General features: G+C 36.5%; 2 protein-coding genes across 12 annotated transcripts in view; both read left to right on the top strand.

Moving 5' to 3' along the window:
- Positions 1-14,447, top strand: part of LOC134843793 (uncharacterized) — a 331,722-nt gene that overhangs the window by 126,108 nt on the left and 191,167 nt on the right. The gene's annotated exons all lie outside the window — the stretch shown is intronic.
- Positions 1-14,447, top strand: part of LOC134844143 (receptor-type tyrosine-protein phosphatase S-like) — a 114,981-nt gene that overhangs the window by 98,452 nt on the left and 2,082 nt on the right. For 10 of the 11 annotated variants that reach the window (XM_063860661.1, XM_063860669.1, XM_063860670.1 and 7 more), the window contains 9 exons: positions 8,596-8,786; positions 9,158-9,450; positions 9,735-9,832; positions 10,549-10,848; positions 11,416-11,541; positions 11,746-11,911; positions 13,438-13,617; positions 13,939-14,139; positions 14,292-14,368. In XM_063860661.1, the coding sequence (XP_063716731.1) occupies positions 8,596-8,786; positions 9,158-9,450; positions 9,735-9,832; positions 10,549-10,848; positions 11,416-11,541; positions 11,746-11,911; positions 13,438-13,617; positions 13,939-14,139; positions 14,292-14,368 (1,632 nt within the window). Of the gene's footprint in view, positions 1-8,595; positions 8,787-9,157; positions 9,451-9,734; positions 9,833-10,116; positions 10,215-10,548; positions 10,849-11,415; positions 11,542-11,745; positions 11,912-13,437; positions 13,618-13,938; positions 14,140-14,291; positions 14,369-14,447 lie in introns of all 11 variants that reach the window. The other variant, XM_063860668.1, reaches the window with a different exon arrangement.

The following is a 14,447-nucleotide window of genomic DNA, read 5'->3' as shown; positions in this document are numbered from 1 at the left end:
TATGAAAACAAACCAATATAAGTGTGTTCGTTGAAGGTAGAGGTTTCCTCTGAAAACAACGTTTCTCTTAAAATAGACCTGCTCGACTGAAATGAAATCCGCTAAGATGATCATTGGATTAGTCAGTATTGAATTGATATTATCTAAGTAACTAAAAAACATTTTTAAAATTAATGATCACAAGGCAGAAAACAATTTCCTCTGAATGTGACAAAACGAATCAGAAACAACAAATCTTCAGCTGTTTAACTTATTTCAATTTATTTGAAATTAACTCGCGATGACAGAAGGGCACTAGAGAATAACATTGGCCAAACACTCAAAAGCGTGAAGCAATTCCACTGATTATTTTCAGACTTTAAATTATTCAAACTATTAAAAAAGGCTTTTTGTTTTTCAGATAGAAGTCACAACACGCTTGCTACACTAAAAATTGCACAAAAATTAAGCGATACTTTTTTTGCAAAAAACAAAAAGAAATATTTCCTTGTTTTACAAACTAGTATTTGAAAAAATGACTACCTCCAAACGGAACTTGATTTTTTTTCGACTTCAAAGTTCAATTTCACCTACAGTAATTGAAGCTAAAAATGTTCACCTCTGTTGAATTTTCTCAAATTTTGAGAAACAGTGGAGCGGACTAATCGTCTCACAGCAGTGTTGTTTTATATGGAGTACGCAGAGGCTTGAAAGCTGCTATTGTTCCAGGTTCCGAAAAAAAATTTCTAAGTTGACAAATTTTGATTCTAACAGACATAATAACTAGATCTGTGAAAGTTTAAATAAAAGTTTCGCAGTAAAAAAACTTGAAGTTACTGAGAGGGCAGTCGGAACACAACGCCGGGTGTCGCCTTCCCTAAACTTGAGATAAGCAAGCGTTATATAATGGGAACATAAACTTTTCTAATTTAGAATCTTGAAGGATGAAATCACAGAACGTCTTGCTATTTTCATTCAAAAAGTCAAGTATGGCTGGCAAACTGCTCATAGGAACAGAAATTCTGCTCAACTGAAACAAATTCCGCTAAGACGACAATTGGATTAGTAAGTGTTGAAACGATATGACCTAAGTATCTAAAATTGTTTTTAAGACGAATGACCACTAGGCAGAAAACAATTTCCTCTGAATGCAGCAAATCAAATCTGAAGCAACAAAATTTCAGCTGTTTAACATATAACGAACTAATTTGAAATTCACTCGCGTTGACAGTAAGGCAGTTCAGAGATTAAAATTAGCCAAACACTCAAAAATGTGAAGCAATTTCCACTGATTATTTTCAGACTTTAAATTATTCAAACTTTTATATAAGGTTTTTTATTTTTTAGATAGAAGTCACAACACTTTTGCTACACTTAAAACTGCACGAAAACTAAGCAATGCATGTTTTTGCAAAAGAAAACAAAGGAAAAACGTTTCCTTGTAATAATAACTAGTAATTGAAAACACTTAGTGGTCAAATATGTTTTGGTCAAATTTCAACTTGATTTTTTTTCGGAATTTGTTTAATTTCGCAGCTTAGTTTCACCTACAGTGTTTGGAGCTAAGGATGTTTCCCTCAGTTGATTTTTCTTAAATTTTGAAATACAGTGATATCGATTAATCGTTTGACAGCACTGTTTTTTTATATAGAGTACGCAGAGGCTTGAATGCTGCTAATTATCTAGAATCAGACCATTAATTTCTGAGTTGGCAAAGTGTCATTCCAACAGACATAACAACTAGATCTGTAAAAAGTTAAACAAAAGTTTCGCAGCAAACATACTTGAAGTTAATGAGAGGGCAGTCGGAACACCACTCCGGGTGTCGCCTTCCTTAAGCTTGAGATAAGCAAGCGTCATATAATGGGAACCAGTAGCGGAATTAGGGGAGGGGCGGGAGGGCGTACGCCCCCTTTCCCTTAGGAATTCGACTCCCTGCCGACCCAAAGAGCCCCACTTTGAACTATTTTGAGATATCCATTTTTGGCTGAACGACCCCTTAATTTTTCTAAAGTCGCTTTTGGCGCCAAGAAATACCAATTTTGAGGGGGGAGCGCGCGCCGAAAAAACGCGATTTTTTGGTCAAAAACTTTTAAAAAGTGCTTAGAAACGCTTTTTTTTGGCCTTTTTCAAAAACTTGCCTGCGGCGCAGACAATTTGGTCAAGTTACGGTCTTGATAGTGTTTTGAGAGAACTCAGAAAATCAATTTGGTCGACCTAAAAAAAGTCGACAAAATTTTCAATTTTATTTTAAAATCCGCCCCACCCCCCTCGAGAAATTCCTAAATCCGCGCCTGATGGGAGCATAATCTTTTTCTAGTTTAAAATCCTAAAGGACAAAATCACAGAATCTTTTGCTTATTATATTCAAAACGGCAAGTAGGGCAGTCATGCTGCTCATTTGGACCGAAGGTAACGTCGATGCCTTGAAAGACAAAGGTCCGGGGTTCCAACTTGGCCAGGGACTGCTCCTTTTGCAAACTGAAAATTTCCTTCTTGACAAAGGTAACTCTGGAACATGACGTAAGGGCATGTTTGGTGATCACTAGTTTTTCTTGTGATTGAAGTAAACATTCTTTCTAGAAAAAATGAAAATTTTTTTGAGGTATTTCCTAAAGACATAAGTAATATAATTCAAATAAATCAATAAAAGTCCACTGATTTTTTTATTTTCCAATTATTTGTTTGCGAATTAAGAAGATTGTTGCAGAAGTTTTCATCATTTCTGTTACTTCTCCTCTTACTTAGAGGAATTGACATTTAGGCTAATCAAATTTAAAGTCCTAATCCATTAGGAATACAGAAACATAGAAATCTGTAAGATTCTTTAATTTGCAATTTCAAAAAGAAGGATGTCCCAATTTCTTTGCTCGCTCCCTCAGTAAAATTATGTCTTTTGCCTCTGAAGGCTTTTAAAAATAAAATCCTTCAATGTCGGAAAAAAACTTGTAATATGGTATAAATTTTTTTAAAAAAAAGATCAAAGACGCCCTTTTTAGTGAAGGGTAAAACTTCTGGAGGGATATTCTCCCTGAAATCTGCTCCCGACTAAGTAAAAGCTTTTCAAAAGTGTTGCTGTTGAAATTTCGCATTGATCAAATATATATTTCCTTTTCCTATTCTCACATTTAATCAAAATTACAGCTACGACCTTGTGTTTATACCAAATTGATTTGATCAAGTACCATATGGGTGCAATTGCAACCATTCAACCGAAATTTAAAAAAGTACTTTTGAATCAAAATTTATCAACCACTCTATCCCGCTGATTCAATGCATTCAAACAGGAAACGTTTTAATTGGTCCGACTGCTCCATCAAACAACTAAGTTTCAATTAGCGGCGTTTTGAAATCTTATCACCGCTTGCTTAATTTTTTAATTTAATTTTTCTGATATGGGATTTCATTATTTTCAATTGTTCCATTTGTTTTTCCTGCCTCAGTTTACTACAAATCTACCCATTTATTTCAGTGCTTTCTTTAAATTTGGTTTCAAAATTATGCGAGCTCTATCACTACCTTATTCATTTTTTATTGTGCACATGATTTGAAAAGTGATATTATGGCGAGAAAATCTTTTTATGGTGTCACTTTGAGCCAAGTTAGCGTCTTTTGATTAGTTTTATGCTTGAAGTCGAATCTGCTTGTGGGGTGATTTTTTCAAACAATGCTAAGTTGCACAATTTGTGATCTGATAATGGCAGCGAAACGATTCACACACTATTTGAATCAGGGCACAGGGAATTGATTTTAACAGAAAGTGACTGCCAAGCCCAGTTTTCATTATTGACCTTTTCCTCTGCGCTTCCCGCGCCTTAATTTGTGACGTTTTTTGCCCCCAATTTGTTGACTTTATTCCCGTAAATTGGAAGAAATTTGAGGAAATCTGCGGGCTGCCGAAATAATGCGATTTTCATACGACTACTAAAACTGGAAATTCACTTTACAGTTGAATCCTCTCTTAATCGAGTTTGGCATCATTTTAGCAGATATATTGAAACTCATTTTGGTAGGAAGGTATCAAGTTTTCATTATATTCATCAAATTTATCATTCAGCTTCTTGAGAAAACTTGATTGAACTTCTGAATTATTCAGACAGAAGTAATTTTGAGACCTTTGAGAAGTAATTCATTTTCTATTATTATGCGCTTATATCCAACAAAAAAATATCGTTTTTGATAGGGATTTTTTTTCATAAATACCTTGTTGGAAATGTGGTTCCACTGTTATTGATGTCTGCTTTGGAAGAGAGGTATCAGAGGCTTTTTTCTGAGACTTGACTTTTTTGTGATTTAGAAAAAAAAATACTTTTTGATTTTTAAATTCCTTTGCATTTAGAATTATCAAAATTTTGCTCTGTAGCAGGTACGCCAACTGCTTGAATAATCTTTGGCTGGAATTATTCTTTCAAATTAGAATGGTTTCCTTGATCAATCATTCGTTGCCTTTTCTTTTAAGGCTCGCTTGGCAAAATATCAAATATTTCCAACCATCTTAAAAGCATTTTGACTGACAACCTTCAAACAAATGGGTCAAAATTTTAAACTTTAAGCCAATAAATTATTTTTTGAAAATTTCCCCTCAACGCTACCGAAAAACAATAATAAAGAACTTAGCTTCCATTTACTATCCGGGTAGTAGTAAATACTTTAAATAAGAGCACTCACATAGTTTATTTTTTCATTGAGAAATTTGTAGTTTTAGTTTAAGAAATTTCTATTCTAAATTCATGCAATTGGTCACGCAAATTTAATTTTTTCTTGACATTTTACAGCTGCATTGTTTGACGGACAATTAGACAATTTAAGAATTCTATTTTATGATCCAAATTGAATCCGCCTTATTGAATCAATTTTTCATTTAGGGCGATTGATTTTTTTAGCACCTGTTTTTCCTCAGAAGCAATGATGTTGTTTTGATAAGCTGGAATTTGTTATTTATTTCCTCTTTGTTCTTCTTTTTTTTTATTTCACGCTATATAGTTTTGAAAACACCAAAATCTGTCAATACTAATCTTTTCTTAATATTGTCTTTCAGCAGTCTTAACTGTTTGCTTAATCAGATACGCCAAAATTTTATTTCTCACAAAAGGTAACATCCTTGCTTTCCTTTTGACTATTTACTTTAGCGTCCAATTGGACAACAGGTGTTATTCCGGGCAGGAAAAATGAGCAGAATGCGAAATTTGACTCGAATTGGAGATTGATTTCGATTCTCAGGATGTTGATTTGACGTAAATTGGTGCTTTTTGCCTTTATAACGACCTCGTACTTCCTTTCTGGGTTTTTATTTTCACTGACCATAACGCTTCAATTGGTTCTCAATGAGCTAATTGCATAATATTCTTGAATTTTCTTTCAACGATTTTGAAGTTGGCGGAATATTTATTTCAAATAACAGACACTCACATTAGAGGGCTATCGGAACATTCAAGTTGTCGTTCTCCCCTTATTCGAGAGTTTTTTCATTTTATAATCTACTGCATGCGATTACCATCCTATTAACTACACATCATGCACTCAATTCGGTCTAAAGCAATTCCGCCAATTTGAAACTCATGCAGTGCAGTCAACATCGCAGAAACATTCGGAAAAAATCAAATCAGCAAGTTTTTCAACATACGAATATCAGGTGAAGTCCCATTTGTACCAAGTCCTTTTCTACCAAAACGAAAAAAAATGTTAATATTCCGACCATTGAAAATGGGGAGAAAATTTGTATCCGGGCGTTTTATAGTTTTTTTTGATTTCCTCTATTTTTTTGTTTTGAAAATTTAGGTGCCACAAACAATCAACGGAGCTGGTCCAGTGATTTATCTTACTGAAACTCTTTCAGTCGTGATTCGAACATTTAAAGAGTTTCAAAAAAGTCCCAGTGTTGGTTAAAACCGGTTTGAGTTTTAGTCTAAGCTCGAGCGGCGAGTGGAGCGATCTAATTACAAAAAGTTTAAGCTGGGACAACTTGGTTTTACAAAAAAAAAAGAAAAATGAACTCGGAAACTTTTTTGGCACTTCCAAGTTTTTAAATTTCAACATTTTTTTTCTGGTAATGTTTGCAACTCAGTTTTTGAAAACAAATTTTTTCATGCGTGTCTAAATCCCATTTTTTTCGTCACACCACTGTGATTTAGACATTATCGGCGGCACTTATTTTCAAAAATTCAAGGACAAACCATGAAGGAATGAAAATTTCTTTTTCCTGAACATGGTCGGTTTATTCTGTGCTACTGGCACAGCATCCGGTTGTCTTTGTTAGAATTGAAATTGATTGACTTTTTCGGGAAATAAATTTTGAACGCGGCAATCACAACGGCGTTCATATAGACATTTTTTTAAAAAAATCTTTTTCATAACACTGCAGAAAATTTGAGCAGAAAATTGATGTCTTTAAAATAGAGGCGCGGTGCGCTCAGCAGAATGGTCCAAGAGCAGATTGAATCAATTAATAGAGTTCATGCCTAGCAGTGTGAACTTAACCCGCTATTAAGCGTTAGTCATGCAAACAAACTTTTTAAAAACTTTCATATCGAGTCCTATTGGCATTGACAATAAACAAACACTGTTGATTGATTGCTTCAAAAATGGGTTGATTGTTTGACTTTGAAGTAACTGACCTTTTGGTGGACTTGGAAAACAGACGAAAAGCAATTTAGACGTGCATTTAGAAAAATTTTAGGGTTAATCGGTCGAATTTATATCATACAGTCAGGGGCGGATTTAGGGGGGGCGGGGGGGGGGCCGACGCCCCCCCCTCCCCTCAGGGATTCGAACCCCTGCCAACCCAAAGGGTCCCCCCTTTGGTACTTTTTGAGAAATCCATTTTTGGCCGACCGACCCTAAAATTTTTCTAAAGGCGCCTTCGGCGCCAATAGTTTTGAGGGGGAGCGCGCGCCAAAAAAACGCGTTTTTTTTGTCAAAATTTTCCAAAAAGTGCCCAAAAACGGCTTTTTTGACCTGTTTTTTCAAAAAACTGCCTGCGGCGCAGAAAATTTGGCCAAAACAGGGTCTTTTTACTGCTTTGGGAGAGCTCGGAAAATCAATCTGATCGACCTAAAAAAAAAAAGGTCGTCAAAATTTTCGAAAATTTTTTGAAAATCCGACCCCCCCCTCGAGAAAATCCTAGATCCGCCCCTGCATACAGTAAAACCAATTGGTGAATCTTTGGTTGGTGAGGGGGTTGAACCCCTAGTCCCTAGGGGGAGGAAACTCCCTATAAATCCGCTCCGGCTTCCAACCTGTTTTTCTCGACCCTCCTTTGAAAAAAATTGTTCGAATCGCACTTAAGTGAGCTTTAAAACGATATATTAGTCGACCCATTCTAATTTTTTCTGGTTTTTGATTTTGCTAACCAGTGGCGGTGACATGATTTGGTCGGCTTGGCGCAAGAAGATCAAGAGCACCACCAGAATATGCAGAGCGTGTTTGGTAGCAGTGCAATGGACCGTAAAAAAAACAAGAGTTTGCCTGAAAAAGCAGAAAACCGGGGTCGAAAATTGAATAAAAGAAAAAACGGGAAAATTGGTAAAGAGCGAAAGAAACTGAAAAGAAAGGAGATTAAAGGCATCGATCGGCGACGAGACGAAAATTATGGCGGACGAGTGGCAAGTGGAACAAACGGCCGAAAATATGCGAACGCAAAGAAACCATTCGACGGAAGCGGATCCAAAGGAGAAGCGACTCAAGAAACCCAAGTGAGCCAACAGAAAGGATCCGAAACTGATCCGAAACTGACTGAAAAGTACTATCAAAAACAGGGAGGGAGGAATGAGGACCTGAAACCTTCAAAAAGAATGAGAAAAGTAGAACTTGGCAGAAAAGTAAAAGAAGCAGATTAGCTGAGTCAAAAAGAAAAACACAGGAAAAGGCTACACAGAAAAGCCTAAGCAATCGACACTTACGCAAAATTTTGATCAGTATTCTTTAAAATTACTTTGCGTTATTACAAGCAATGTAGAAGTAGAAGTCCATATGCTAAAATGCTAAAATGATTTAATTTCAGTTGATAGTTTTCACTTTTTGGTTAAAATTTGATGTGGGCGACCCTACGACATAGGGGCAAATAATTATTTTAGTTAAAGTTAAGTCAAGTCTTCGACCAGGTCTGAAAACCTGCCTGTCACTCATGATCAACCTCTGGGTTGTCTGGAACAATCTGAAATTGAAAATGCAGTTAATATTTGATATTTGAATAGTACAGTATGACTTAATTCAACATTTATTACATTATGGTTTTCTCATCAAGTACAATAAATCGAATTTAATAGTAATTGCAACCCGAAGATCAAAAACTCCGAAAAAATTCATCAAAACTATCAAGGTTTTATTAAGTATATAAGAAATGCACATTTTTTGCACGCTTACCATGCATATTTTTTTGGGAGATTTTTTTGAATTTAAGATTTACAAAATTTAACATTTAACTAAAAAAAGCAATTCGATTTTAAATTTTTTCCGTATTTCAATTTTGTTTCCTCTTTGTGGTTAATGATGATCAAGTTTCTCCGTCTCTGCAATATATGAAAGAACTAAGTATTCCTCGTATCTGGTCGAAATAATGACGCAAACTGTTTTAGATTGACCTTAACAGACTATGCCAAGTTGCGACTTGTGTTCTAGGTTATCCAGTACCGCAGTAGTGACTACATGGACCCTGCATTCACAGTGCAGGATGTGATGGGGGCCTCAATGAGTGGGGGAGGGATTGGGGAGAAAGACCCCTTCGTCAATCTACTGTGGATTGTGTGTGTAGTCGCTACTGTCATTGTGGTCATCGTCATCTTCCTCATTGCCATCTATCTCATCAAAAGGTCAGTTGGGGTCAAATGTTTTCAAAGCTTTAACTGTACGGAGAAACAATTAAAATGAGTTTATAGCCTTATTGTTATGAAACGAAAAATTTTTAAAAAGGATTTTAACCAAAACTGGTTTTTACCAGTCCAATAATGTCCTTTTTTCAGAAAAAAGAGGGACCAATTTTTGAAGACCAAACTCCTTTGAAGACCAAATTTTTGAAGAATTTTATTGGTCGAAGTTTCTTCTGACCTATTCAGCTTTACAAGTTTTTATTCAGATGTTTTATTTGTCGAAGCAGAAGTTTTTCTAGCCAATGTTATTTTCCTTAGCATTTCATACAACGTCTCGTTTTTTCACAACCATTTTCGTTTTTGTCGACTTTCAGGAAGAACCATTCGCATGCTAATCTCCCGGAAGGATCATTCAATGGCTCCACATCGAAATACAATGAGATCCTAGTGATGAACGGCAACAAACACCACAGCCACGTCTCCTACGCCAACTCACAACACTCCCCCACACCTCACAGTCCCGGCTCATTCCAGTACCTGGGCAACGGGAATGGAAGTGGCATGCTGCTCGGAGGAGGCTCATATCCCCCCACGTACACATCCAACTATAAAACAGTGCAAACGGACGACCCGGTCGAACGCCGGCGTCTCAACTTCCCCACAAATGGTATGGAATATACGTGTAAAGAAGACAAAATTGAACAAAAAATATTACAGCCCAAAAACTATAAAAGGACTGTTGGACTTGCTTCAACGATAGTTCTAGCGGATACTACTTCATTTAGATTCAAAACCGACAATTATTTGCGACTCAACGCGATCGTATACTTGTCGTTACATTAGGTCCGTTTTCTATGTTTTTATAATGATTAATTAAGCCTTCTTAGTATAATATAAAGACTCATTTTTGGATCTTGTTTTTTGAAAATTGAAAAAATGACATATTTACAGGATTGGAAGATCACCAGCCTCTGATTTGTGCTGAAGTCGGCGAAACAGTCGATCGATTGAAAGCCAAAGACAACTATCTCTTTACTGTTGAGTTCGAGGTGAAAAGAGATTAACGAAAAACATCCTCTTTTTCTTCAAAAACTAACTCGCAAAGCTGTTGCCATCTGTTTTTTTCATGCACTAATTTTACTTTACTAATTTTATTCTTAATCTTTTGGAACCATTGAAGAAATAATTAACCGATAAAATACTGCGCTTTAAACTAATGTGAGAAACTTAAATCAATCATCAATTTGATATTCTTTCTTCCTAATCATGAATTCTCGATGTTCGATGTGAGTGATCCAGGCGTGTAGATTTGGGAGTGCCTGATGATGTTTAGATATCGTGTCTCGGCCACCCATTTCGGCCACCCGACTGGAGGATCACATCGAGTGCCTTAAATCTAACAACTGTCTCCGTTTCTATCAGGAGTTCAAAGTAACTAACAATCTCTACTTCAGTTTCTTCTTTTATACTACTACTTCTTTCACTTCATTCTATGAATTAACCTTCATCCAATCCCCTACTTGTTTAAAAAACGGTTGAGAACAATAAAAAGGACAACTTCATAAATTGAGCGGACGGGTCCAACGATATTGAATAATGCTTTTGTGTGCGTAGCTGTTAATGCTGGAAACAAATTGGTTAGCTACTCTTTTTTGTCTTTCTTTTTGAGGAGTTGGGAGTCTTTGATTGTTAACATATAACTTTAATATAAAAGTAAGAAAAAATAAGGCATGTCACGATTCTTTACTGATTGAATGTGTTTCAGTCAATCGAGCCAGTGCAACAGTTCACTTGGGAACACTCCAACATGGACGTGAACAAATCTAAGAACAGGTATGCCAATGTGATTGCATATGACCACTCCAGGGTCCACCTGAGAAGCATCGAGGGGGTGCCTGGATCGGACTACATCAACGCCAACTTCATGGACGGCTACAGGAGAGAGAGGGCCTATATAAGTACCCAGGGACCCCTGGAAGAGACTCTGGGTGACTTTTGGAGGATGGTTTGGGAGCAGAATTCGTATACAATTGTGATGATGACAAAGTTGGAGGAAAAATCCAGGGTAAAAAATTCAATCAGACTGAAAAGCTCTTTTTCAGCCTTCCAACGTTTAAATTAGTGGAAAGCCGTAAAAAACTGTAAAAATATAGGATCTTGAAAAGTGCTATACTCGTTCAGTTTATTTGTATTTGTGCGCTTGTGTGTTTTAGATGGTATGTTCAGTGAGGTAGATGAAAACTGAAAATAAACTAAAATGTTCACGCGTCAAAATGAAAGCTTCTAGATTCTAATTCACGTTAAGTACGCGGCTAGGAATTCCTTTTTATTAGAAATTTTTGTTATTGAAAAACTAAGATAAAAATAAGGCGTATACAAAATTTAACCATAAAACTTTTGCCATAAAAACGCGGCTATATTAGTGTATATTAGTTTACATATACATAAAAATGTTATTGCGCCACAGATACCTCAGTCACCTTCTAGATGTTCTACAAAGTATGATGATGCTAACAATCAATTTCTCTTTCTAGTTTTTTCACTCCCCCCCCATCCCTTCTAAACTAACGTATCGTATTGTCCAGTCTTATTGGAATACCCTTTGAATGTGCGAATCTTTGTTTTTGTTCAGACTAAGTGTGATCGCTACTGGCCGGAGAAAGTGAACGAATACGAGACATATGGACTGATTGAGGTGTTCCAGTCCCAAGTGGAAGTGTATGCTTCCTACACCATCCGAACTTTGAAAATACGACACGTCAGTCATACGTCCTATCCTATAATGTCATTTGTTCTGAAACTCGTAGTTATGTGATTAGATTAGCAACGGAGATCGCATAAAATTCTTTTAAGTGGTTTTTATGCCATATGGTCAGATTTCTCATGGTCAGAGATAGTATAGGAAGGTCGATTTTTTTCTTATGTGTTTGTTTTGTCATATTACAGCCCCGTTTTGTTCCAGATTCAGGAGAGTGGGGGCAGTAGGGAGGTGAGGCAGTTCCAGTTCACAGACTGGCCCGACCACGGAGTGCCAGAGTACGCCACTCCAGTGATCGCATTCGTGAAGAAGATCAAACTCTCCAACCCCACTGACCATGCCGGACCACTCGTAGTACACTGCAGTGCGGGTTAGTGATAATGTAAAACAATACCATGCCGATGCTCGCACCGCGATAACTCGCCACAATTTCTATTACTGTCCCGAACATAAAAAACGGGCATAAAAAACGGGCAAGAACTTAAGAACTTTGTATTCGGGTGCTATTTTAGTTTTTATTCCGACATTTTTGGCTTCTTTTTAAGTTCAGTTCATTTTTTTGTTCAAAGGAAGACAAATTGCATCATCGAAAAGCAAAAGTCAAAAGGTCGCGAAAACCGTCATCTACTGAAAGAAACAGTAAAGTTTAAGATTTCCCAGCGGAATATAAAATTTACCTACTGATCCAGTTTTCCCAAATTGGGTTAGTTTTGTCAAAAAATGGTCAATCAAAAATTGTGCTTGAAATTCGAATAGCTGTAAGTGATAAATTTTTTCTTTGAAACTCGAAAATTGAACTTGTTTTTTTTTCAGAAAAAAAAACAAACAAGTAAGTTTTTTCCAAACAGTTGACACTTTCTCGTTCATGACACTTTTCCAACTGTCTGTTGGCTAATTTTTTGTTTTCCAGGCAATAGGTGGTATCATGTATGACTGTCGCAACAGTCAGAGTGATATGCCATATAGAGTTCTCATTGTCGGTATTCAATTGGCATTTTAAAAACTTCAACAAGTTGTTCCGCTGTCGAGAAAAACCGTTTTGATATTTTTGAGTTTTAGTTCAATTTCAGGTGAGTAAGGAGACTGAGTAACGTTCCCTATTTAAAAATTGGTCATTTAAGCTACGAAAACTTGAGTCAACTAAACGAAAACTAATTTTGAAAGCTTCATTCAGTGCTTCCTTGGCTATGAACGTTTTCTTTAAAAAGTTTTAAAACATTTGTGCAAAAAAAAAGATAAATTTTTAGCATTTTTTGATTATATATTTTTTGACAGCTGTTGTCAATTAAGCCTAACTGACAAACTTTCTACCCGTTTGTGTAGTTTTCACATCACGCTACATACAAGAAATGGAGAAAAATCACTAGCTTTGTATTTTTTCAAAAATCTGGTTGGAATAATCTGTGCTACTTGCACAGTAATTAGCTATCATTGTCGCAAATTCTCTTTTGTTGCGAGGTGTCGTATTACAGTCGAGGTTTACCCAGAGCTTTAAAAAGTGCTGACCTAAAGAGCTAGACAAAAATAACCCCGCTTTTAGCTTAAAATCACAAAATCTTTGAAGCCTCTGAACCTTTTCAACGACCTCAATCAGCTACCTTTTCGACTTCGATCAAAAGGAGTTATTTTATAGTGTTCAAAAAATAATTTGCATTTTCGAAAAATAGCTGAGTAGTACTCGTGTAGATTTTCAGAGCCAAAGACAATCATATCTGTTTTCGAAAATTTTGAGTACCATAGTTTTTTCCGCTTTGAATATTTGGATTTAAAAAAGCAAAACCCACGTTCAAAAGATATTCAATTCTATGGTATTTTGTATTTTTTGAATAGCTGAAAAAAAAACTTAATTCATCAGCTGAATAATATGAGCAATTGTGTGTTTGTGTTTGTGTGTAGGAGTTGGTCGCACTGGTTGTTTCATTGTGATTGACGCACAGATGGAGAAGATGCAGAATGAAGACCAGGTGGACATCTATGGTCACGTGACCTGTCTCAGGGCCCAGAGACAGTACATGGTGCAGACAGAGGACCAGTACATATTCATATACGATGCCATACTGGAAGCCATACAAACAGGTGCAGTAGCCATACATGCAGTGCTCCATCGTGGTAGAAAATTGTACAAAAGCTTTTGTATCTAGCCAATTTGAATTTGATTTCTTTGTAGACTGTAGAAGATATTCTGAGAAATAACCATACACGAGGCCATACAAACAAGTAAAAAGGCCATTCGCATACGGATACGCTTAAACATATAACACCCCCAGTTATGTAACTTGTTCAGTTTTACCTATTGAATTAGAGTCTCGGAACTTTATTGAAGATAATGAAATTAACCTTTTCAAATTATATAAGTTTTTTTTAAAAAAAACTCACCCTGTAAAATCTTCTCTGTAGGTCTGACGGAGTTCCAGAAGTACGAGATGGAAGAGAGAGTGGCTCAACTGAGGAGCAGTGGGAGCGTGCTGGGGGACAACCGGACGGGGCTGGAGGCGGAGTTCGAGCGACTCTCCCACGTCACTCACAGCCCGGCCAAGTTCTCGGCCGCCATGCTCCCCGAGAACATGGCCAAAAACAGACTGGCCAACATCAAACCATGTAAGTTTCATTTATTCTGTATTAAACATAATTGGAAACTCTTCATTGAAATGTCCATTCAGAAATTGATATAAAACCTGAAATTTTGAAACCGCAAAATATACGCACAAATCAAAATGAGAAAGGCGTATTGAATTTGCTTTTGGTTTCAGTTGATTCGACGCGGGTGAAATTGGAACCCCTCAGAGGTCAAGCGGGGTCAGACTACATCAACGCCAGCTACATCGACGTAAGACGACCCAAAAAAAAACTCAGACATCTCTTATATAAACTATAATTTGAAAGTAAAAAAAATGTTTCCAAAAAGA

The sequence above is a fragment of the Symsagittifera roscoffensis genome, chromosome 4 (assembly GCF_963678635.1).
Source record: "Symsagittifera roscoffensis chromosome 4, txSymRosc1.1, whole genome shotgun sequence".
In the NCBI taxonomy this organism is placed as follows: Eukaryota; Metazoa; Xenacoelomorpha; order Acoela; family Convolutidae; genus Symsagittifera; species Symsagittifera roscoffensis.
The sequence above is the reverse complement of the archived record's forward strand: the minus strand, read 5'-3'. Positions and strand labels throughout refer to the sequence as shown.